We start from the raw sequence: 25,403 nt of genomic DNA on the forward strand, positions 1-25,403 counted from the left end.
TTACCTGCTGAAATAATCCTTTAGCTGTGTTAGGTTAAACAAGATTTTTTTTTCATTTTTTATGTAGTTTTTTAAACTTTTTAAATATTTTTTACTTTTTTAATGTGGCTATAATATGAAATCACATAGCTGGTTTGCATTATGTTTTCATGCAATGGTTCTGCTATTCAAGTATGTTTACAACATCTTTATTAAATGTGGATTTATGGACTGAGTTTTAATTCAGGACAATTTAAAATGGTGAATTCAGAGGAGTAGTAGAAGGAATTACAAACTAGGGAGCCCTGGTGGACCAGTGAGTGGAGGGAGAGGATGTAGAACTGATGGCGCTTTCAAAGAAGTTCACTGGCTGAGTTCATTGGCTAAGGATAGGATAATAGCTTTAGAGAAAGCAGAGGTAACAAAGGGATGCCCCTCACAACACCTTCCTTTTCTTTATCCGATTAGACAAGACTGGTATGGTTTTTGCGGGTACAGGGAACTCAAGATGCACAGGTTAGATGCAGGAACAACCAGGAAGACTGAAGAGATTAGCTGTGGCCTAGTTTGGGCTTTGGGCCCCCCACTCCCATCCGGCACCCCTGCTAGGAGACAAGAGGGGAGGACGAAGTCAAAGCCCACCCTTCACAAAGAGCCAGAAGGTACTCTTCTAGGCAGTAGACAATGCTACCTCATCCGATCGTTACGACCTCCTGACATGGAGACATTCGCATTTGTCAACAGGTGAGGAAAATGAGACGCAGACAGGTTACACAATTTGCCCAGACTCACAAAATCATTAAGAGAAAAGTGCCATGAATGGGACAGAAACGCCATGGTCAGAACTCATGCTTCCCTACCCAGATTTTTCCTTCCCATCATCTCCATATGCAGAGCAAAGCATCCTGAGAAGAGAGGTAATTCTTATTCGTCTGTATTCTTAAAAAACCAAAATGCAAGGCTATGGCAATAGAAACCTAATTCTACCTTGTACCCAGTGTGTCCAGTGGTGGTGGCTCCATGAAAATACTTCTTGAGAGTAGATAATAGATGCCTGGGTCAGACCCATCAGAGAGAATGCCTGAGAGGAACAGGGCAGCTGGGGGCAGAGGTTGTAGCAAGCATGGGCAGAATCCCAGTCCCCAGGTGATACGTGCTAAAGACGGGACTAACATGAGGAAAGCAAGCAATAAAATATGCTCTCTGATGGTCAAGGATAAACAGCTCAGGGGGCAAAAAGGTGAACTTCTGCTGCAGCCCCAAGCCATGTAACCGAATGCCAAAAAGCACCACAGGCTCTCTTTCTGCAATTTGTTCTGCAATCTGAGTTGGGATCTTATTTTCTGATCTTTATTTAAAACCACGTTGGAGGAGCCAAGCTAACAGCAAGCAATCCAAAACAACCGAACAGAAATGCTTCAGGGATGATGATAATTTCTTCAAAGTTTTTTGTTTCCTTTTCCACTTGCAGAACACATCTCGCCAAATAACCAATTACTAGTAGGGACCAAAAAAGAAAAGATGTGGGGCAGGGGGAGGTGAAGGCAACTATTATTTATATATTCTTAACTGGAGAATTTTTGATGGGGAAACTTCCAGTTTCCAAAAATTCACACATATGAATATTTTCAATTAGAGTTGATGTTCACAGATGCCAGTTCTAACGTCTCCTTTGATTTGGAAGCCATGTTAGTCTTATAACAACTCCAGCACCCATAAAATATAGGGATTTTTCACTTTTTTATAGCATAGAAGTCTGTTTTTTATTCTGCATTAGGCAACCCAGTGAAATGTGCTGTGTCTTAACTGAACAATCACCAGACTTCAAATATCCATTTGCACCACTGGGTGCTAACATACAGAAGTGGAAGAAAAGCTGACGCTTACACTAGAGGACTTGAAATAGAGAAGGAAAGGGCCGGCACCATGGCTCAATAGGCTAATCCTCTGCCTGCGGCGCCGGCACACTGGGTTCTAGTCCCAGTGCGGGCGCCGGGTACTAGTCCCAGTTTCTCCTCTTCCAGTCCAGCTCTCTGCTGTGGCCCGGGAGTGCAGTGGAGGATGGTCCAGGGCCTTGAGCCCTGCACCTGCATGGGAGACCAGGAGGAAGCACCTGGCTCCTGGCTCCTGGCTCCTGGCTTCAGATCAGCGCAGCATGCCGGCCACAACACGCCAACTGTAGCAGCCACTTTGGGGGATGAACCAATGGAAAAAGGAAGCCCTTTCTCTCTGTCTCTCACTGTCTAACTCTGCCTGTCAAAAAAAAATAAAATAAAATAGAGAAAGAAAGAATAATTACTGCTAAAAATGTGGATTGGGTTTCTCTTTTTATATATATTGTAGGGGGGGGGGCTGGTGTTGAGGCACAGTGGGTCACCGTCAGACTCCTGCATCCCATATGAGTGCCACTTGGTGTCCAGGCAGCTCCACTTCTGATTCAGCTTTCCTGCTAATGGCGTGAGAATGGCAGCAGAAGATGGCTTCAGTGCTTGGGCTCCTGCCACCCATGTGGAAGACCTGGGTGAGCCCCTGGCTCCTGGCTTTAGCCTGGCCCACCCCTGGCCATTGCAGCCATCTGAGGAGTGAACCCACAGATGGAAGATTGTGTGTGTGTGTGTGTGTGTGTCTTTCCCTCTCTTTCTCTGTAACTGACTTTCAAATAAATCTTTTAAAAAACAGATATATTGAAAGACTGATCTAATTTTTGATCTGTTATTGCATTATTCTCAAGATTCCAGGAGGAAAATAGTCACACTTTTCTATAGAATTTGGGAGCCCTCTGTGAATTACTGAAGTCAACTGGAAGGTTGTAGCAGATCTTAGATTCTCTGTTGATGGGTAACAGAAAAGCAAAAATATATGTTTTGTTATAAGGCAAAATTTATTTCCTAAATGGCTTCACAGATAATCTTTCTCCATGTCTGGACTTATGTTATATATTTAATTATTCTTTTTTCTGTCAATGTGTAATTTCACTTCTCACATGTATATTTCAAGAAAAATGCCAGAGGGATTCCTCCCTTCCCAACACTGCTGTCAACTCCCATGTGACTTTAGGTGGACTCTTTACTTCCAACCAAGTAATGATGGAAAGGTGTTTAGCTCCATGGAAACCCAGGACAGCAGCCATCACTGAACCTGTTCTATTTCTAGGATAACTTTTGACTCACTGGAAGCAATTCCTTCAAGCAGTGGTAGTTTTCTCAACAAAAAGAAACACAGCTTCACTCAGTGTCTTGGCAATGTGCTCCCATGCCAAAGACAGATCTAAGGCATAGGTCTACCAAAATAACATAGAGTTCTACCCTAAATGATCTAGAACCAATTATACTCCCATTGGTAAGGAGGGGAGTGCATTCTAGGGGTACCTGTAGGGCAAAGGTTGATATTTTCACATGACCATCACAGTTCTTAGCTCATGCAGTTTAATAGTCTTTCTACAGAATCTTTGGCCCAAGCCCCTGGTTGTTTGGAGAAGAAATTAGAGCTAGAACCTATTGTATAAATAACTGCTAAAATTTATAATGATGTTGTGTCTTTAAAGTGTGCCATGTGTTTTGTTTATTTGGGAATCTTCCTACAAAATGTATTAAAATTGTATGGACTTTTGGCTGATCTTTGGAGACTGTGGTGATGAGGGAAGAGGAGTTTTGGATAGTGGCACTGTTGAAGAGGAGAGGAAAGGAAAGCCAACAATCTCTAGTAAAAGGAGCAAAAGAACAGATGAGCATATGGAGGTGGGAGGAAGTGCAGAGGCATCCCAGGGACTCAGTAGATGACTTAAGCAGCAGCAGCTAATTTTGGAATTTGTATTTATTTATTTTTATTTTATTTGAAAGGCCGAAAAAAATAGACAGAGACAGAGAGATCTATCTTCCATTTAGAGAGAGATTTCCATTCACTGGTTCACTCCCTAAATGCTCATAAGAGCCAGGGATGGATCAGGCCATGGTCAGGAGTCTGGAACTCAATACAAGTTTCTCACATGGGTGGCAGAAATCCAAGGACTTGAGCCATCACCTGCTGCCTCCCAGGGTGTGCTTTAGCAGGAAGCTGGAATCAGCAGCAGAACCTGGACATGGACCCAGGCACTCTGATGTGCAATGCAGGCATCCCAAGCAGCAACTTCGCTGCTGTGTCAAACACCAGCCTCAGGGAACAGCTAATTTTGTCACACAGAGGGTGTGATACTTATAGAGCCTTCCCCAGAGGCCACACTCACTACTTCTGAGAATCCATTTAGTTATAGCATGTGTCTCATATCCCCCTTAGCAACTGATTTAGGGGCTTGCCAAAATGAAGGTAAGTCACCAGTTCAATTGAACAGTCTACAAAAAAGTGACAACTAAATTTAATGAAAAAGTAGTCAACTATAATAAATATAAATGAGCTAAAGAATGAAGAAAGTTGTGGGGGAGAGAATGGATTTTTAGCCTTATCCTATAGATAAAGCTGATATTTTGAGTAAACTAGGTTGAATACCAAGCCATGAATGGCATTTATTCCTCCTCCACATCAGAACATTTTGGAAAGCTAGGATTATCAGTGCTTTGGAAAACTGGTGTGGGGATCCAACCAAAAAGCAGGACTTCATGTGCAGTGATTATCTGGGAAAGCTCAGAGACTGGTATGTTGTGACATGACCTGACAAACATTTGAACACATTTTGAGTGCTTACCACATAGCTAAGCATTTTTTTTTTTATACTTGAGAAGTCTTCAAAAAGTTCTTGGAAGAAGTATATTTTTTAAAAAGCATGTAGGATATCAAAAAAAAAAATTTGCACTGAAATAAACTTTTTCATTTCATTTTCTATGAACTTTTAAAAGTAACTTCATATATAATCTTAGTTATTTTTGCAAAAAAGAATACCATCGGTAGATACTATTATTATCCCCATTTTACAGAAAAAGGAATTGAGTCACAGAGGCCAAGAAACTTACCTAAAGCCTCCTAGCTAGTAAATATACAGGTTGGAAGTAATATCCATGCCATCTACACCAGAGTCCCTCTATAACCAGCGTGTGACCTTCAATGCCACAGAAAGAAGCAGTGGTTATTAGCATGCATGGTAATTAGAAGTGATGTCTACTTTTAAAATCATGTGTTTCTTTGATAAAAACAGTAAGATACTTTATATCTACTGCCATAATGCTTTTGAGAAAATTCTAATTAAAAAATTAAATTTTGTGACAAATTTTAACCTGAGTGATTCGAAAGTCATTTACATTTCTAACTGGACTGAACTATTAAATACTAACATGACCAAAATAATTCAGACTTACTTTGGTCTTATGTAAGACAGTGTTTAAAAGATTAATGTTGGTTTTGTTTGTTTGTTTGTTTTTTTGACAGGCAGAGTTAGACAGTGAGAGAGAGAGAAAGTCTTCCTTCCGTTGGTTCACTCCCCTAATGGCCGCCATGGCCGGCGCTGCGTCCATCTGAAGCCAGGAGCCAGGTGCCTCCTTCTGGTCTCCCATGCGGGTGCAGGAACCCAAACACCTGGACCATCCTCCACTGCCCTTCGTGGCCACAGCAGAGAGCTGGACTGGAAGAGGAGCAACAGGGACAGAACCCGGCACCCCAACCGGGACTAGAACCCGGGGTGCCAGTGCCACAGGCAGAGGATTAGCCAAGTGAGCCACAGCGCTGGCCAACAAGCTTAATGTTAACACTTTGTATGTTTTCTCTTATGAGTACTAATTTAAGCTGGCCAACCAAACTCTAAACCCTATTTAGAAGGTGGCATCATATACACAATATTACATACACATGCACACACACAATTTTATAGATACCCACTAGGTATAAGACGGGTGCCCTGAAATTGCACTGTCATCAGATATATCATTTTAATTGTCTACTGACAAGGAATATACTGCATGATTACTATACATGATTGGGTTCAAATCATAAAGCAACAAAACCTTGTGAATTCTATTGTCTTCTCCTCCCACAAAGAAGCCTATGTTACAAATACATATGACCTGGCATTACAAAGAGATTGTCCTTATGTCTTCACTTTCCTAGATGTCTTTGACACTGTCCTGTACAAGAGAACATGAGTAACTTGGCTCTAATATATTTGCTTGTCTCACTTATGCCTGATTGGAGCTATGGAAAAAAATTACATTCATAAATCTTCTTGCCAAGATAATTAATTATGCACAAAATTCTCCAAGCTGCTTCTGATTTTCATTAATGAAGCAGATTACATGCAAAATAAGATGCTGTTAGAACTAAAAGAAGGGGCAGCTGCTTGTCTTTAAATGTAAAGCAAGTACACAGTTTTACATCTAAAAAAATGATAAAGAAAAAATATGCTAGGATTGTTTATCACACTATTATACCCCAAATAAGATAGAAAAAACTTTGTGGTTTTCATTAACTTTTTTTCTGCAATTGGTTTGAATCTCCAGATGCCATTATGCTGGTCACTTAATTTCTTTTCCAAAGCAGAATTAGATGAACTATTTAGTTCAAAATCATGAGGAGGCCATAAGCACTTGGGAACAGTGAGGCACAGAAGCGTCTTCTAAATGGCCCTTATGAGTGAAGCTGCATCAACTGTGCAGACATCCACATTATTCATCAGTAATCCTTGTTCTAACCCTCCACTTAATTCCTGTTTTTTTCTTAAGTGGTTAAAATGATTGACAAAGCTGACATTTTAATAATATAAAGTTTAACAGCTCCCATGATCCCTATAAATAAGGAAGGAACTGACAAAAAAAAAAAAAAATCTACCCACCAAGGAAGCACGGCTCCACAGTTTTCTAGGATTATCAGGTAGCTCATCCAGGAATGTGACAATCACAGAACCTAAGTTACCAACCTGCAGCCACAGTCAGTGAGATTCCTGTTACTAGGCTTCGCCTGTGCATCAACAAAACTTTAAAACAGAACATTCAGAGAAACTTACAAACTCAGGTAAGACAATTACGTCTCCCTGAAATTTAAAATATCTCCTTGTTCACATAGTTGCAAAACAGTAAGCACTAATTACTGTTCACACTATTGAGAAACTCAAGAGCCTCTAGTTTCTCATCAGTAAGATATTGTTTCAATTATGTTATATTCAAATAGCAGAATACAACATTCTCATTAAAATTACTTGTTCTGCTTTTGACACAAAATCATGCCTACGATTTGTTCAGTCTAATAAAACAAGTTTCCAATACAGTCTTATGTAATACCTCCATTTATTTTGTTTGTTTAGTTGTCCCTTTCATGAATGTATGTGTGTGTGTGTGTGTGCGCACTTGTGACGACGTTCATACTTGGCTAAAAGTCTAGAAAGGAAGCAGTAGGCTAAAATGCAACCAGCAATCACATGCTTGGATAGTGTTCTCCTTGACATTTAAAATATTGTCTCAGATGGAGGAAAAACAAGAAGGGAAGAGGGAGGAGAGGGGAAATGGAGACCATATTCCCAACTGCTGCTTCACTCCCCAGACACCCACAGTGGCCGGAGCTGGGCCAGACAGACCTTGGGAACTGGAATCTCCATTCAGGTCTCTCTCTGTGTAGTAGGGATCCAATGCCTTGAGCCATCAGCTGTTGCTTCCCAGGGTGTACATTAGCAGGAAGCTGGAATTAGGAGCTGGAGTGGGGACTTCAAATCAGGTACTCCGGTATAAAATGTGGGTATATTAACCAGCATCCTGACTTTGATAGACCAAATGCCCACCTCTTCTCTACATTTTTAATAAATGGGCATTATTACATCATAGCAGAAAAAAAATACTATCTTTATGTTTTAAATTATTGAATGCTCATTGAATAAATATGAATGTTAAGATTATAAAAGGAACTTTTATTTGATCACATCCTGTAGACTCACAGTGAATAATAAAATCAGCTTTCAATCAAGAGCCATCTTTATTTGAGCATTGATACTAGAGAGGCATAGGAGTGGGGATGTGTGCACTGTGGTAGGCCTTCACTATGGTTCTCAGGCAGGATGATAAAACTTGCTGATACTTGTACAGCACTTACTACGTATCAGGTACTGTTCTAGGAACTTGATATACAAGAGGACTTCAAAAAGTTCATGGAAAATGCATATGATGAAAAAAATACACATGGATTTTCAACGTTTTTGCACCAAAATAAATTTATCTTTCTGTACCATTTTTCCACAACCCTTTTAGAAGTCATCTCATATAAGAAGCCATCTGGGAAGTCTGTACCATTTTTCCACAACCCTTTTAGAAGTCATCTCATATAAGAAGCCATCTGGGAAGGCAGTGGAGGATGGCCCAAGTGCTTGGGGCCTGTACCCACATGGGAGACCAGGAGGAAGCACATGGCTCCTGGCTTTGGATCGGCGCAGTACACCGGCTGTAGCAGCCACTTGAGGAGTGAACCAACAGAAAAAGGAAGACCTTTCTCTCTCTCTCTAACTCTGCCTGTAAAAAAAAAAAAAGCCATCTGGGTGGCTGGCACTGTGGTGTAGCAGGTAAAGCCACTGCCTGCAGTGCTGGCATCCCATATGGGTGCCGGTTCAAGTCCCAGCTGCTCCACTTCCGATCCAGCTCTCTGCTACAGCCTGGGAAAGCAGTAGAAGATGGCTCAAGTGGTTGGGCCCCTGTACCCACGTGGGAGGCCCAGAAGAAGCTCCTGGCTTTGGATTGGCACAGCTCTGGCCATTGTGGCCAATTAGGGAGTGAACCAACAACTGATGGAAGATATCTCTCTCTCTCTCTCTCTCTCTCTCTCTCTCTCTCTGCCTCTCCTTCACTCTCTTTGTAACTCTGACTTTCAAATAAAATAAATCTTAAAAAAAAAGAAGAAGAAGAAAAAGCCATCTGAGCTCTCAGCTCCTTACTGAGGTGCCTGCCCGGTCTATGAAGTGCATTCTCTTCATTCAACATGCATGCTCACCACTACTAGCATGCTAGCATGCTCACCACTACTCTCCATCTCACATCTGAATTCTTCCTTGTGCGAAGCTAAGAACCCTAAGCAACCAATTCTGCTAATGTATCTAGTGCCCAATGTGGGGCACGGAAGAGAACCAGTGGTAAGTTCTGAGCAACCTCGTTCTGCGGAATGCTACTCCCAGCCTTTCTCCTGCCTTCTCTGGTGGCCACCAACATCTCCTTGCCAATATATTATGGAGACAGACTGGTCTGCTCTCTTTGAGCCTCGCCGCCTTGGCTGCATCCTGCTCTGTCTCTTTCAGCCAAAGGCTCAGCCCCACAAATGCAGGAGGAGAATCCTACAAGAGGCTGGGGCGACTTCCTTTCTTTCCCACTCTGCCTGGGCCCTCTTGCCCCCCCCCCCCTTGCCTGACCAACCCAGGGTCTGTTCACTTACCCCATCTCCTTAGTCTCAAATACTGGGGAGTGGGGGACATATCAAGTCTGTTTGGCAGCCAATGCTCAGTGCCTAGCCTCAGCTGACTTTCTCGGCTATAGGGGCCACATGCTTCATCTCCCTACCTCCTTGGCCGCCATCCTGATAACATGGATCATTTTCAACTGCTATTTTTAACCGCCACCAGACCCCTACAGCTCCATGTGTTCCAAGCCCTTCCCAAGGTTTTCTAAGCTAGCAAGAGACGGACTCCTGGCCCTTCTGACCCAAAGGGTTCCCATTGTCTTGCCTGCTAAACTACAGAAGCTTCGCTGCCCCCCTGTTCAATCTTCTTTTGCTCTATGGTTGACACCAATACATGCCTCGCTGCACTTGTTAACCTCTGAAAATGCTTTAGGTTGAGAAATAAAAACTGAGTCCTCTGACCTTGGGCCTTCCAATGGGATCCCTGGAACTCTTAAAGAATGAGACACTCTACTTGGTGAGGTAATAGTCATTTGAGATAACTTAAATTTTGTAAAATGCAGTGTAAGGTTATAAAATGATGGCAAACTTAGGTTGTGCATAAGTAAAAGTACAGTGCTGTAGGCACTGGGGTTAGTCACTGTTAACAGGATGCAGTCTCAGAGTTGACTCATACGCCATGGCTTTTTCTTTTTTAACCCGACATAGCTTGTCTTGGGCATTGTGCTGGTCACATGTTAGTGAGGGTAATGGGGATTTACACTCGCTCTCATTCCCAGCATCTGACCAGGGCCCAGTTGGCACTCAGACATGGAACTGGCTACTCTTTCCCACTGCACTCCCACCTTTGCTCATGACTCTCCTCACCCCTTCCAGGCACCACGGTTCCTGGCACCATGTCTGCAGTCAGGGTGATGTACCACCGGGGGGTCTGCACCCCTGAGCAGGACAGCCACATTTCATACGGGGAGTCACCCAGTAGGCACCGTTAGGTGCATGAGTGCATGTCACTCCAGGAAAAAATCATGAAAGGGGACTGTTGTTTCACCCAAGCCAGCAGGCTTGCAGGTCAGATTATTTTTAAAGGTGGATTGACAGGCTCAGTCAAGCTCGCATTGAATAAGTGGATCAAAGGGAGGTCCAGCTAAAAGGGAGGAGGAAGCAAGAAAAAAAGAAACCAGTCTTGCTGGGGAGACAGACTCCCAGCTCTGGGGCCCCCAGTCTCGGAGGGGGGACAGACTCCCAGCTCTGGGGCCCCCAGTCTCGGAGGGGGGACAGACTCCCAGCTCTGGGGCCCCCAGTCTCAGAGCGGGGACAGACTCCCAGCTCTGGGGCCCCCAGTCTCAGAGCGGGGACAGACTCCCAGCTCTGGGGCCCTCTCTGCATTACTGGTCGTCAGTGAGTCAGAGAACGTTTTCTTCCTTCTTACTCACTCAATAAACGTACTTTCAGTTTACACCCAGGATACGTCTTGGAAGGAAGACTGTCACCACGGTCAGTGTCAGGTGGCAGAAATGGGTGTGGGCCCAGTGGTGCAGTGATGGTTGATCGTCGTCTGGCACCCAACTCCTGGGGTCTCATCCAGGGAATCCCCCAGCCACGACTAGCGTGATGGAATTCCTGTGGCCATTCTCTCTCTCTCGCTCGCTCTCTCTCTCATTCTCTCTCTGCCTGTCTGTCTGTCTGTTTGTCTGTCTTGTTTTCCCTTTTATTCCTTTCCCTAATGATGTGCAGCAGCAGAAGACCTCTGCTCCCTGGGAAATTGTGAGAAGTCATTACTCTTCCAACCTAGGAGGTTTTATCACAAATTCTACCCTCCAGTGAAATGTGTCCCTATTGTGAGTCATTTCACATTGGGTAGGTGACTGGAAGGGCCACTAAGTAGACCCAAATGGAGCTGGCATCTCCCCTTCTTCACACATTTAGAAACTCATAGGCAGTTAATTCTAAGGCCAGAGCTCCTATTCTGGCCTTGGACACAAACAGGACAAACAAGTGAGGCGATTAGTATCCGTTTTTTGACTTTTAGAGTAAATGTAGCTTAGTGGCCTTAAGCCTTGTCATTGGGATTGGCCTTTGGAGAGGTCCTATATTAGCCTCAACCCTCCCTCCTCTTAGATCACATTGCAAAAGCCACCAAGAATAATCCCCTCCCTTCAGGCTGAGGCAGTTGGGGTCTTACCTCGGGGCCTCTTGGTGCTTTGGCGGATAATCAGGTGGTTTTAAAAGGCAGAGGCATTGGCGCCGTGGCTCAACAGGCTAATCCCCCGCCTTGCGGCACCGGCACACCGGGTTCTAGTCCCGGTCGGGGCACCGATCCTGTCCCGGTTGCCCCTCTTCCAGGCCAGCTCTCTGCTGTGGCCCGGGAGTGCAGTGGAGGATGGCCCAAGTGCTTGGGCCCTGCACCCCATGGGGGAGACCAGGAGAAGCACCTGGCTCCTGCCATCTGATCAGCACGGTGAGCCGGCCACAGCGCGCCGGCCGTGGCGGCCATTGGAGGGTGAACCAACGGCAAAAAGGAAGACCTTTCTCTCTGTCTCTCTCTCTGTCCACTCTGCCTGTCAAATAAAATAAAATAAAATAAAAGGCAAAGGCAATGAGACATCCAAAAAAAAAGGGTGGACTGAGCACCGAAATCTGGGACAGACACGATATTTCAAGATCAAGGACCCACCCATGGGTAAGCACAGACCACTCCCATTAGTGGGTATGGGCCCTCAGGAAGACCTTCTGGGCTGCACCAGAATTTACTTTTTCAGTAACTGGGGATTGAGAGGCAGGGGATGGAAAGAACTGGGGACACCCAGCTCCTAGCCATCTTCCTTCTTGTCTCCCCACCACTGCCAGCAACCCCCACCACTGCCCTGCCCCTCACAGATAGGAAACAGAAATTCTAAGATTCCCAGACATTCACCATTGGAATGCTTGTTTAATCACTGAATGAATTAGACCCCCAAAGACTAAAGAAATGCATCCTTCATTTTTCCCAGGCTTGGCGCAAATACTCTTTGGGAGATCAAAAGAAGTGGCCTGAAGAAGAAACCATCAACTACTGTACCATCTTCCAATCAGATCTCTTTTGTAAAAAGAAGGGCCTGAGGTCCTCTATGTCCAATCCTTCTTCACCTTTAGAGACCATGCAGAGTGGATTAGGGAAATGCCACATAGACTCCCCCCGCCCTCCACTGGAGACCTGTCCAAGACCTGAGGCTCATAAATGAGGCAGTGTTCCCACTCCATCCAGTAGTTCCCAGTCCTTATACCCTCCTGACCCAGATACCCAAAAATGCCAGTTTTCTTTCCATACCAGATCTTTTCTGTATAGCTCTAGACCCAGAAAGACAGTATGTTCTGCTTTTGAAAATCTATTGACGGGGCCAGCACGGTGGCATAGTAGGTTAAGCTTCCACCTGTAGCACTGGCATCCCATACAAGTGCTAGTTCGTGTCCCTCTTCAGATCTAGCTCTCTGCTAATGGCCTGGGAAAGCAGTAGAAGATGGCCTAAGTGCTTGTGTTCCTGCATCCACGTAGTAGACCTGAAGAAGCACCTGTCTACTGGCTTCAGATCAGCCCAGCTCTGGTCATTGTGGCCATTTGGGGAGTGAGCCAGCAGATGGAAGACTTTCTGTATCTCCCTTTCTCTTTCTATAACTCTGACTCTCAAATAAATAAATCTCTTTTTTTACTTTTATTTAATAAATATAAATTTGCAAAGTACAACTTTTGAATTATAGTGGCTTTTCTCTCCCATAACCTCCCTCCCATCCGCAACCATCCCATCTCCCACTCCCTCTCCCATTCCATTCTTCATCACGATTCATTTTCAATTATCTTTATATACATAAAATCAACTTAGCATATACTAAGTAAAGATTTCAAGAGAATGCACCCACAAAGACACACAAAGTATAGAGTACTGTTTGGGCAGTAGTTTTACCGTTAATTCGCATAGTACAACACCTTAAGGACAAAGAAAAAATAAAGTAAATCCATTGATTAGAGTTGAACAGCTAATCTAGATAGTATTGCCAAACAAGAATTTAGACACAGTTCCCACCTATTTGGACAGGGCCTTTGTGGAGGATGTAAAGGATCAATGTCTTGTTGGGGCTGGAAAGATGATTTAAAATCTTAATGGCTTGCTGGTCTGTTTCCCACCTGAGACTCTAATTCTGGGCACTTGACTAGCACTCTTTTTTTTTTTTTTTTTTGACAGGCAGAGTTAGTGAGAGAGAGACAGAGAGACAGAGAGAAAGGTCTTCCTTTTTCCATTGGTTCACCCCCCAAATGGCTGCTACGGCCAGTGCACTGCGGCCGGTGCACTGCGCCAATCCAAAGCCAGGAGCCAGGTGCTTCCTCCTGGTCTCCCATGCACTTGGGCCCTCCTCCACTGCACTCCCGGGCCATAGCAGAGAGCTGGGCTGGAAGAGAGGCAACCAGGACAGAATCCGGCGCCCCGACCGGGACTAGAACCCGGGTGCCGGCGTCGCAGGCAGAGGATTAGCCAAGTGAGCTGTGGCGCCGGCCATTGACTAGCACTCTTAACTTCCTAGCTCAGCATGGCTACTGTGTATCCAAGAAAAAACACAACTGGTCTATCAGGAAATAAACTATAGGGGGCTCTTCCTCACCGGGGGAATAGAAACTGGCCCCCAGAAAGAAAATGATACATGTAGCAGACTCCTGTTGCTATAATCTTAATACAGCTCCAACTAACAGATTATGGATCCCTGGGTAAAGGAAAATAGCAAAGCTCCTAGATCAGGCTCTCAAGAGAAAGCCAGAGCAGGGCCCCCTCCTTTGGCAAAGAACAAAACACAACCTCTGCCCAGTTAAAGTCTGTCATGACTATGACTGACGCACCAGGGTTGCTAAACCTAGTCTTTCAAAACAGGTAGGCAATCAGACACGCTAACTACTGCCCAAGGGGGCATATGTGTCATGCTCTAAAAATGTTTTTTTTAGGGGAAGAGGGGGAAGTCAATCAAACTGGACAGTTACAAACTCATGTTCACCATTTCTTGGGTAAAGCCAGACAACTCCACAACCTGGCTGAACAAGGCTGGAATTTTTGACTTAACATCTGGTCATGGAAATCCTGGCTACTGCCCCTCCTGGAAGCCCTATAGCTTCCATCCTCTTGCTTCTTCTCTTTGGACCATGTCTTTACCATTCCTGTCCATTGTGTCTCTAACAGAGTACAACTGTCCAGCTCCAGATGGTCATGAGACAGGGATAGGACCAGTCCTCTGGACCACGCAACACAGTCATCCCCCAGGCTCCCCCTCAGTGCTATAGGACAGATAGCAACCGAATGCTCATAACCAGCTCCACACCCATCTATAAGGTCTGAAACAAATACAGAAGACGGACTGTTACCCATGTTATCCCCATCAGATTTTGGGTTCCTTTTCTTGAGAGGGGAATGTTAAGATAGCTAGGGAGATTTGAGCCTAAGTGAATGTGAGGAGCTGAAAGAAAAATTTCCGTGTGATGGAACAAGGAAGCAAGCCTTGGGAGCCAACCAGCATTTGCATATCAAAAGTCTTGCCATTGGCCTGCTGTGGCGCCAGCACCTGGGGTTCTAGTCCTGGTCGGGCGCTGGATTCTGTCCCTGGTGCTCCTCTTCCAGTCCAGCTCTCTGCTGTGGCCTGGGAATACAGTGGAGGATGACCCAAGTGCTTGGGCCCTGCACCCGCATGGGGGACCAGGAGAAGCACCTGGCTCCTGCCTTCGGATCAGCACGGTACACTGGCTGCAGTGTGCCGGCCACAGCGGCCATTGGGGGGGAGGAACCAACGGAAAAGGAAGACCTTTCTCTCTGTCTCTCTCTCTCACTGTCCACTCTATCAAAAAAAAAAAAAAAAAAAAAAAAGTCTTGCCGTTGTTCACCAACCTGGTTGGGTGGGTTCCAGCTCTCTCCTTAGGGGCATCCTATAGGAATCTCATGAGCCCTTTACCCAGGAGACTATTACAAAGTTCTGGGAGAGATCCCACACCCAGACAGCCCTCCACGCAGCAATATTCCAGAAAGGGGGTAGGGGGAAGGAGAAAGAAGGCCCATACTCAACATCTATAAAAACACCAGTCTGAATGCAGACTGGGCTCAGGTCTTTACTGAAGTGCCCACCTGGTCTGTCAGGTGCACTTTCTTCATTAGTTCTCCTCATTAAACTTTGCTTGCATGCTTACCACCAAAAAAATTTGAAAAATAATTTAAAAAGTCATCTGATCATCCTAGCAACACTTTGGGTAGGTATTATTACAAGCTACATTTTTAGAGAAAACTGAACCTCAGGGAGTTTAAATAACAGAATTGCATAGTTACTCAGCTGGTAAATGGAGGAGCTGTGATTTGAACCCAGCCACAGCTTGGCACAAAGAGATAATACTTCCTATTGATTACAACTGCTGTGACCGCTGTTAGCAAGAAGAGATATAATAGGGCCATTCTAAAAAAGGTAATTTTATATTTAAGGAAATAACTATCTTATTGATTTATTGATTATATTAAAGAAAGTGTCATTCTCTTAACCATGAAGGTGCATTCTTAGAGCCTCAGTCTGCTTGTAAAAGCCTCCGACATCTAAACAGAATTAAGAGATCCCAGGATCACTAATACTAAACCCAAGGGCAAGAATCTGGGCTGGATGAAAAAGAATTCATAGGTTATAAAGTTTAACTAATAAGAGGGAAGGCAAAAAAACCAGTACTTACTAAGCAACTATAGACTTGTAGTTCAGGCCACCGAAGATTAGAGATGGGACTTGGGCACTCCCTTGACTTGCATCCTCTGGTCTGCTTTAACACAAACCAGGAGGAAAAGAAAGCTAGGCATCAGAAGCAATGGGTGGCAGGCCTATTAATGGCTGATCTGTACAGTGATGTGCCCTCAAGGAGACCCAACAGGCCAGTCCACTGCAGTGGCTTTCAATGTGGTAAGCCTGGGCTTCAGCAGAAGTCAGCTTGTGAAGAGCCCTGGCAGCTCTGCCAAGAGTTGGATCACTGGAAATGGACCTGCCCTGGAGTCGAAGGATGCCCAGGTCAGAGCCACAGATCTTATTGGCTCTAAGCTGAAAAGCCCTTCACTCAGCCCAACTTCCAAAGTGACCACTGCAGCTGAGGGGATGGCCAAGTAGGGTCAGCAACATTGCAGGCAGAACTGTAAATTTCTTGTTAGAGATGCCCCCTGCCTTTACCTGGCCAGCTCTCCTCCCAGGCCAGCCAAGTAATGAAAGTCAACAGAGTGCCTTCCCCTAGGAGGTTCACACCTCCCTTAGGATATACCCCATGTGAAGAGATAGGTAGGTCTGGGCCTCTGAATTTACAAGGCCTAAAGCCCACCAGATTATTATCAAGCCCCTTCTATCAGGTTCTATTTGCCTCTCAATCAGAAAACTTAATTGTAGCTTAGACAGCACCTTTCTTAGCTCCTCTAATAATGACTCTGTCCTTTGTTCTAGACCCTGTCTAGTGCACTTGGGCCTCATTCCTTTGTAATCATAACCTCTACTCTACCACCAATGGCTCTACTCCCAACATGTGTGTACTGATGGTCCTCTTCCCCACTTAATGCTGTATAATTGTTCAAACCTGGTAAATGCCACTCTTAGGATCATTGGTTACTATCCTCACTCTGTCTTTTATTACCTTGTCTAAATATGATCAGAGTCGGCAAACTTGGAAGGCTTCCATAGCCTTGGCAACTCATGACGACAGCCTAGGGTGATTACTGGCGCCATAAACTAGAGTGTCAATTTGTTGGGTCAACAACAAGAGCCACTGTGCACTTGCTCCTCATGTGGGATCTCTGTCCTTAATGTGCTGTTCATTGTAATTTAATGCTATAACTAGTACTCAAACAGTATGTTTCACTTTGTGTTTCTATATGGGTGCAAACAGTTGAAATCTTTATACTAAATTGATCTTCTGTATATAAAGAGAATTGAAAATGAATCTTGATGCAAATGGAAGGGGAGAGGGAGCGGGAGAGGGGAGGTTTGCGGGTGGGAGGGAAGTTATGGGAGGGGGAAGCCATTGTAATCCATAAGCTGTACACTGGAAATTTATCTTCATTAAATAAAAGTTAAAAAAAAAAAAAAAGAGATCCCAGGATCACTAATACTAAACCCAAGGGCAAGAATCTGGGCTGGATGAAAAAGAATTCATAGGTTATAAAGTTTAACTAATAAGAGGGAAGGCAAAGAAACCAGTACTTACTAAGCACTTCTTAAAAGGCTAGGCATGGTTCTGCATGTTTTTACCCATTATTTCATGCAATCTGTAAGTATTATCACCAGTTTAAAGATGAAGCTCATTAAAACTGCAATGAAACACCATTGTGTACCTATTACAATGGCCCAAATCCAAAACAAAAGTAACATTAAATGCTGGTTTAGAGCAACAAGAAATCTTATGCATTGCTAGTGAGAATGCAAAATGATAAGGCCACTGTGGAAGTTTTCAATTTCTTACAAAACTAAACACACTCTTACCATACAACCCATCAATGGAGTTCCTCAGCATTAAATTCCTCAAATGATTTTAAAACTTATGTCCACAGTAAAACCTGCACATTGACATTTACAACAGCTTTATTCACATTTGCTAAAACCTGGAAGCAACTAAGAGGTCTATTGGTGGATGCATGGATGAATAAACTGGTACATCCAGACAATGGACAACCACTCAGTGCTAAAAGAGAAATGAGCTATCCAGCCATGAAAAAGATGTGAAAGAAATGTAAGTGCGTACCCCTAAGGGAAACAAGTCAGTCTGAACAGGCTGCACACTGTATGAGTCCAGCTATATGACGTTTCGAAAAAGCCAAACCAGGCAGACAGTAAAATGATGAACAGCATGGAGGGATGAACGGACAGGGCCCACAGGATTTTTAGGGCAGGGAAATTATGCTGCATAAGGGTATAACAGGAGACATAGTCCACAACACATTCACCCAGACACACAGAATGTGTAACACCAACCGCAAAACCTGTTGTAACTATGGGTGGTGGGGGACTCTGATGTGTTACCACAGATCCATCCGTTCTAACAAATGTGCCTTCTGGTGCCTGATGTTGATGAAGGAGGAAGCTATGCATGGGAGGGAGCAGGGGAACTATGGACAATCTCCGTGTCTCTGCTCAACTTTGCTGTGACCCTAAAGCTGATCTATGAAATAAAGTCTATTTTTCAAAAAGCATGCCCTTCAAAAAATTCATATATGAAACCACATAAATTAGAGAACTCACGATATCAAAATCCTCCTAACCAAGGTTATTATCAAGCACCTTTCTATTTTCCAGGGTTGGCAAGAATTCTAAATATCCCTTAAGTATGTGACTAAATTAGAATTTATTATTAGTTAAAATTAGAATTATTAAACTTTATAACCTCCTTTTTTATTTTGAATGGCTAGTGTGAGGCATAGCGGGTAAAACTGCCCCCTGCAATGCTGGCATCCCATATGGGAGCTGGTTCTAATCCCAGCTGCTCTACTTCTGATCCAGCTCCCTGCTAATGTGCCTGTAAAAAGCAGAAGATGGCCAGAGTGTTTGGTCCCCTGCACCCAACTGAGAGACCTGGAAGACACTCCTGGCTCCTGGCTTCAGCCTGGTCCAGCTCTGGCTGTTTCAGCCATGTGGAGAGAGAACTAGTACATGGAAGATCTCTATCTCTATATATAATTCTGCCTTTCAAATAAAGAATTTTTAAAAAGATTTGTTTATTTGAAAGGTAGAGTTATAAACAGAGGGAGAAACAGAGAGAAAGGTCTTCCATCCACTGGTTCACTCCCCAAATGGCTGCAACAGCCAGAGCTGGGCTGATCAGGAGCCAGATGCCTCTTCCTGGTCTCCCACACAGGTGCAGGAGCCCAAGCACTTGTGTCATCTTCTACTGCTTTCCCAGGTCATAGCATAGAACTGGATTGGAAGAGGAGCAGCCTGTACTAGAATTGGCACCCATATGGGATACCAGCGCCACAGCACTGACCTCAATAAATAGCTTTTTAAAAAAGAATGTTCATTTTGAATTTTCTGAATTCTTATGTGATTTTTTTTCTTTTTATCTTGTCCCCCCCCCCTTTTTTTTTAACTGCCAAGGATTCAAGTAGATGATTACTGCCATTGTCCTGGGGCAGGAAGCCAAAATTTGCATCTTAAAAAATAAATTAAACTAGCTAAGCCGGCACCACAGCTCACTAGCTAATCCTCCACCAGCAGCGCCAGCACCCTGGGTTTTAGTCCTGGTCGGGGCACCGGATTCTGTCCCGGTTGTTCCTCTTCCAGTCCAGCTCTCTGCTGTGGCCCGGGAAGGCAGTGGAGGATGGGGCCCTGCACCCGCATGGGAGACCAGGAGGAAGCACCTGGCTCCTGGATTCGGATCGGTGAAGCTTGCCGGCCGCAACACACTGGCCATAGCAGCCACTTGTGGGGTGAACCAACGGAAAAAGGAAGACCTTTCTGTCTGTCTCTCTCTCTAACTCTGCCTGTCAAAAAAAAAAAAAAAAAAAAAAAAACTTGCTATAGCTGCTTTTATGTTTTTTATTCTTGAGGAAATTGTACTATGCTTGGGAAGCCTCTATGATGAGCCTTGTCTTTGGAGACAGAACATCTCTGTGTTAATTTGAATAAGGCTGACATTTAAAAGAGTTAAACTACTCTGTAAGATAGAAGTTTTTAGTGTATTCTTTGAAGCACTGGATACAGGGTTTTGGTTTGTGAACTCAAGAATGAAGAGTGATAAAAGAGAATTCCTTTAAGGGGATAGCAGCTCTGGGGACACTGTAGCAGTCAGGACTACATGGGGGTGGGGCAGAGAGAGAAGGAGGGGGAGGGAGGGAGGGACAAACTATAATGGGCCCACTTCTGATGGGGAGGACCAAAAACTTTGGAAACAGTTGTCCAACCAACTATTTTATGATTGACTCTCGTCCTGAGCCTCTGTTCCCCTCTGTTCGCCAGAATCATCAGTAAGACACTATTGCATTGGATGACAGTGCTTTGAGTAACAAGCATACGAAGGTGGGGTGGGCATAGGGACCAAAGTGAGATGGGGAGGAGCTGGCAGCAGTCAAGGGGAGATGACAACAGCAGAGGCAGCTTTGACAGGGTGTGGTATGTGCGGGTGAGGGCTCGTGGGGACTGGGTATGAACCAACAAACTGCAAGCGGGTGTGCATATGACAGGAGGCATCTGCACTTGGGCTTCTGCTCCATGTGACCTCCCCAAAGAGGTTTCTGATTCCCCCTCCCCCTCCCCCCTCCCTCTCCCTCTCCAAAGAGGTTTCTGATTCCCCCTCCCCCCCTCCTTCTCCCTCTCCCTCTCCAAAGAGGTTTCTGATTCCTTCACTGGTTCAACCCCTCTTCCAGGCCAGCTCTCTGCTGTGGCCAGGGAGTGCAGTGGAGGATGGCCCAAGTGCTTGGGTCCTGCACCCCATGGGAGACCAGGAGAAGCACCTGGCTCCTGCCATCGGATCAGCGTGGTGCACTGGCCGCTGCACGTGAGCCGCAGTGGCTATTGGAGGGTGAACCAACGGTAAAGGAAGACCTTTCTCTCTGTCTCTGTCTCTCACTGTCCACTCTGCCTGTCAAAAAAAAATTTAAAAAAAAATGTGTCTATGTCAGTGATATAGAAGGAAGAAAGAAAATCCAACAATAGAAAATAGTCATTTTCAAAACTGCCCACAGGTGTTCCCCTTTTATATAGTCAGTATTATGAGAGGAAGTGGAAATCTTTGATTTGATGCTTTTTACTCGGGAAACATGGTAGTTTCGACAAAAGACTTTTGGACCAAAGGATTGGATATGGTGACCGTGACTCAGTCCCAGCACCTGCCTAATCACCTGCCATAACTCACCAGGTAGCAGATACCAGGACGTCGTTCAATGCCCCTTTTGCATTACCTGGTTTTCTTGTTGGTCCCACTGGCAAATCTGCAGGACCTGACCCAATTCTTGCCATTGCTGCTTTAGGTACTTGTCTAGTTGCCTTCTCCTGTCTTGTAGAAGTTCAAGAAGGCTGTCAATCTTCAGACAGCTGCTATGAGCTCCTTGAATTAATTCAGGATTCATATTAGGCCCATCACATTTGAATTTTTCTATGAAGTCTGTGAGTTGTTGACTTTTGTTTAGAAGGGCTAGAGATTTTTCTAGAAGTTCTAGAAGAAATTAGAAAGAAAAAAGAAGAATGATATGAGCAAGCTACTACTAATAGTTGCAGTTTTAATATAATGTAAATGTAACTTATATGAACACATAATAAGGTGCACTACAAGGAATTTAAATGTATAAACTACCTTCACTACTTGAAAGAAACAACTGGCCAAACATCTTGGCATAACAACAGTTATGGCACTAGCTGCCAAAGAGTAGAATGCGGAAGTTTAGCGGTAGCATGACTGAGTATAGGGAGCAGAACGACTGTGGGAGTCTGGCATGGCTTCTCTCGGTTTTACCGGTGGGAGGCTGGTTACAGTGCTTATGGCACATGTCCTGCAGTGTCCTGCATTTGGAGGTGACTGGACTCAAGATAAGGTTTAGAGGGTAAAGCCTGTACTAATCACCCCAAAAACTCAACGAATGTGGTGGCCAGGTAGCTGGATGTCAGGACAACGTCTAGTTAGAAAATGCTTACTCTGTGGAATAGCTCTAACCTCATTCTTCACCCAGTTCTGACCAACTGCTGACATGAAGGACTATGAGTCCAGAGTTGATGAGGCCTCCAGCTATTAAAAGAGTTCTAAATACATTGAGCACAGAGGTATGATAAATGTTTGAGGAGATGGATGTGTTTCCAATTTAATCATAGAGTGTATATACACACTGAAACATCACAGGGTGCCCCATAAATATGTATAATGTCTATCAGTCTTGAAAGTCCTAAATACAGATTTAATGATAAAGCTTTTGATTCGCAAGTGCTTTACAATTTGTATTTTAAATTAAAAAATGTAACAATAACAAAGCATACTTAACTGCCAAATAGGCCACCAGTGTCTGCTCCTGGAGTAAAGGGTATTACAAGTTTGGGGAAAATGTTCTGGAATGAGTATTTTAAGCCCAAATATGGAGAGACCAGAAAGAGAGTAAGGATAGAAGGGAGGTAGTTGAGAACAGCAGGCTGAGGAGCACCCACACTTAGGGATCAATTGGAGAGGCATTTAGGGACCTGTTCATCTCCACAGCCAAGCATGGAAACCAGGAGCCATCATCCCCTTTCTCATCCTGCCATAATCACGACCTGTTACTTTTGTCCTTTGTCTACTTCTTTCCATGTCCACTACAGAAACACCTGCTACTTGGTTTGTGCTGCCTTCTCTTGACTACATCATCCTCCACTCTCAAAACCTTAGACACAGGGATCTTTTCTCAGCCCCTCTCTCTCTCTCTCTCACACACACACACACACACACACACTTAAAACAATGGCTTCGCATTAACCTAAAAGTCCCTTAATGTGAACTACCAGGTTTGGCATGATCTAGTCTCTAGCTCCCTTTTAAGATGGTCTCTACCTTTCATCCCTACCTTATTTTAATTTCTCACACATGCTATACTGCCCCTGGCCCTCGAGTTTTCACTGCTTCTTCTGCCACAACACCGTTCACCACTCTCCTCAACTCCCTCTTTCCTTACCTTCATTCTGCTCATACTTCAGGTTATCAACTCAATGTCAGTCTCAGGAAGCAAACTAGACTGGACCGATCTTCATTCTTATAACACAGGTTTTCTCTCATTCAAACATCTTGCCAGTCATAACTTCACATTGATGTGAAGAGTTACCTTGTATCTGTCTTTGCCACAAGGCTCCCATACAGTAAGAGGGTAAGAACCATGAATACATCCTCAGTAATCAGAGTGGCTGGCATGGTGCAGATGTTTCATAATTTCTGTAGAATGCTAAAGTGAGCTCACATATAATTGAAGCAGATGAAGAATTAAGAGAGCTAGAGATGCTATGGATCAGAAGTCTTCTAGAAACATCACAAACGGGAGGCAATTGAAATGATTTGGGATTTTGTGACGGAGTAGGTAATGGAGACAGGAAATCAAGTTACCAGGTTGAGAAGTGGGAAGAGAGTGATCAAGTGAAGATGATAAGTCAAGACAATCTTGAGACTTTTGTTGTTAGGAAAAAAAAATACTAGCAGTGTGTCTTAGGAGCAGGGTTGAATGTGCTCCTTTTTTATTTTTAGTATGAAGAGTTAAGAACACCCAGAGGACAAGTACTTTACCAAACTTCACAGCAACACCAATGGACTAAACCAGTGCTAAAACCTGCCTTGAGGTTCTCAGCTCGTTCTTTTCACTCTACAGTGGCTACTTTAGCATTGTCACATCTGGCAGTTAACTACACAGTGAGGATCAGACAGAGCCACCTGAGCCGGTTGTCTCATCCAACTGACACTTTTTTTGAGAGCTGGAAAAGAAAATGAGATATGTGAATACACTGTAAAAAGGTTACTTTGAGATGAAAAAAGGAATTTGAAGTACTATCTGTCCAGTGAAATATTAGCAGCATCTGGTCAGAGTGCAGAGAAGGTAATTATGTGCACGATACAATTTTATGAGGCCTTAATATGGTAGAAAGAAAAGAAACAAACAATTAAACCCATGGACTTCATCCTGGACAGGAGGAGGGGGGCATTTAAACAGGATAAGGAAAGTCACAGCAGACATTAAAATTACAGTACATTTCTTGAGTAAAGAAATGGAAGCAAACAAAGGCAAGACAAAGGCAAGGCAGAGAGTGTAGAAAAAGATGTGTGTGTCTACTCTTAGAGGAAAGTCAAAGACACAACAGAGAAACAAGGTCAAGACAATTTATAGAGGTCATTGTCCATCAAACTGAAGTTTTTATTGTATAACCTCAATAGAGTGATTAGAGTGACTGACTCTCCTTTAATACATACAGAAAGAGAATTTTTCCCTTGCATTGAGGAGATGTTGCAATATTAATGCTATACAAACACACACACACGGGAAGTATGAGCTGGCAGCAAGGTTTCCACATGGTATGTCTTTCCTCCCTTCCTATAAATAGCTCTTACGTATTCAATTTTTTAAATGAAAGGAAGAAATATAAGTTTGGTTCTGAGAGTAGTACAGACTGACAGAGGAGCAGGCCAACCTGTTCTAGCCCCACAGAATACGTATAGTTTCCCAAATTTCAATTTGCATTCTTTTCCTGGTTTCCTGTTTTAGTTTTAGCCAAAATAGTATAACCATTCCCATAATATATCCAGCTGTGCAGCCTCTTGAGCCAACGTTAGCTTACAAATGTGCTCAGGCTGAAATCTGCTACCTTCTACCATGATTAAGGTAGATAAATCCTCAGTTCCCTCTGCCAGGTCCCTTGGGCCTCCTCTTTCAGTTTCTTACATCTTATTTGCTCTATAGCTTACATTTTCCTAGCTATTTACTCCATCTGTTGATCATACAAAGTGATGTATTTTTCCTCATGGGCAAACTATTTAGCTATATAATGACCTTCAAATATAAAAATTCTCTACAGTGCATTCATTTTAAATACTGTGTATTTCTGCATATTCAAAACTCTACTTATTGATACAATATCTTGTAATGGTACATAGATACTCAATAACCTATCATTATTTGCTTTGATCAACTCCCACTATATATTTAAATGTAGTGGCAAAGCACATTTTAAATATTACCTATAGAATGTGCCATAATTAAGTATAATTAACCAATTTCAGATAGATGATGATGGATTTTCAGAAGTTAGGTGGGTTTTCAGCTCATTAAATATTGTTTCCAAATAAGTTCTTTCTAAAAAGTTTCAAAGTTAAAGTCTTGGCACTGAGATCATGGATGATATTTCTAATATATTTTTAAATTCCAAATGTTCCTCAATGGGATGGTTTTTCTTAAACTTACTTAATGGACATTTCCAAAAATACACAGATGTAGAGATAAGGTCTAACAGACCCCATAAACCTCTATCTAAACTATGTGAAAATTAATTTATAACATCTAAGAAAAAGGAACTCATACTATGACTTCCTGTGATACAGCTTCTTGGATATTGTGATCCTTTTAAAATGGCCACTAAGAAACTGCAGGGTGACATTCTTATCCTTGTGTAGTAGCCTTCATGTACCAAGACAAGACACC

The 25,403-nt window shown here is 43.6% G+C and overlaps 1 protein-coding gene across 1 annotated transcript in view; it reads right to left on the bottom strand.

The window, feature by feature from the left end:
• The window catches only part of CCDC141 (coiled-coil domain containing 141), a 202,317-nt gene that overhangs the window by 129,702 nt on the left and 47,212 nt on the right, over positions 1-25,403 (bottom strand). The window contains exon 5 of the mRNA XM_062188558.1: positions 21,171-21,424. Coding sequence (XP_062044542.1) covers positions 21,171-21,424 — 254 coding nt within the window. The remainder of the gene's footprint in view (positions 1-21,170; positions 21,425-25,403) is intronic.

Source organism: Lepus europaeus, chromosome 1, assembly GCF_033115175.1.
Source record: "Lepus europaeus isolate LE1 chromosome 1, mLepTim1.pri, whole genome shotgun sequence".
Lineage (NCBI taxonomy): Eukaryota > Metazoa > Chordata > Mammalia > Lagomorpha > Leporidae > Lepus > Lepus europaeus.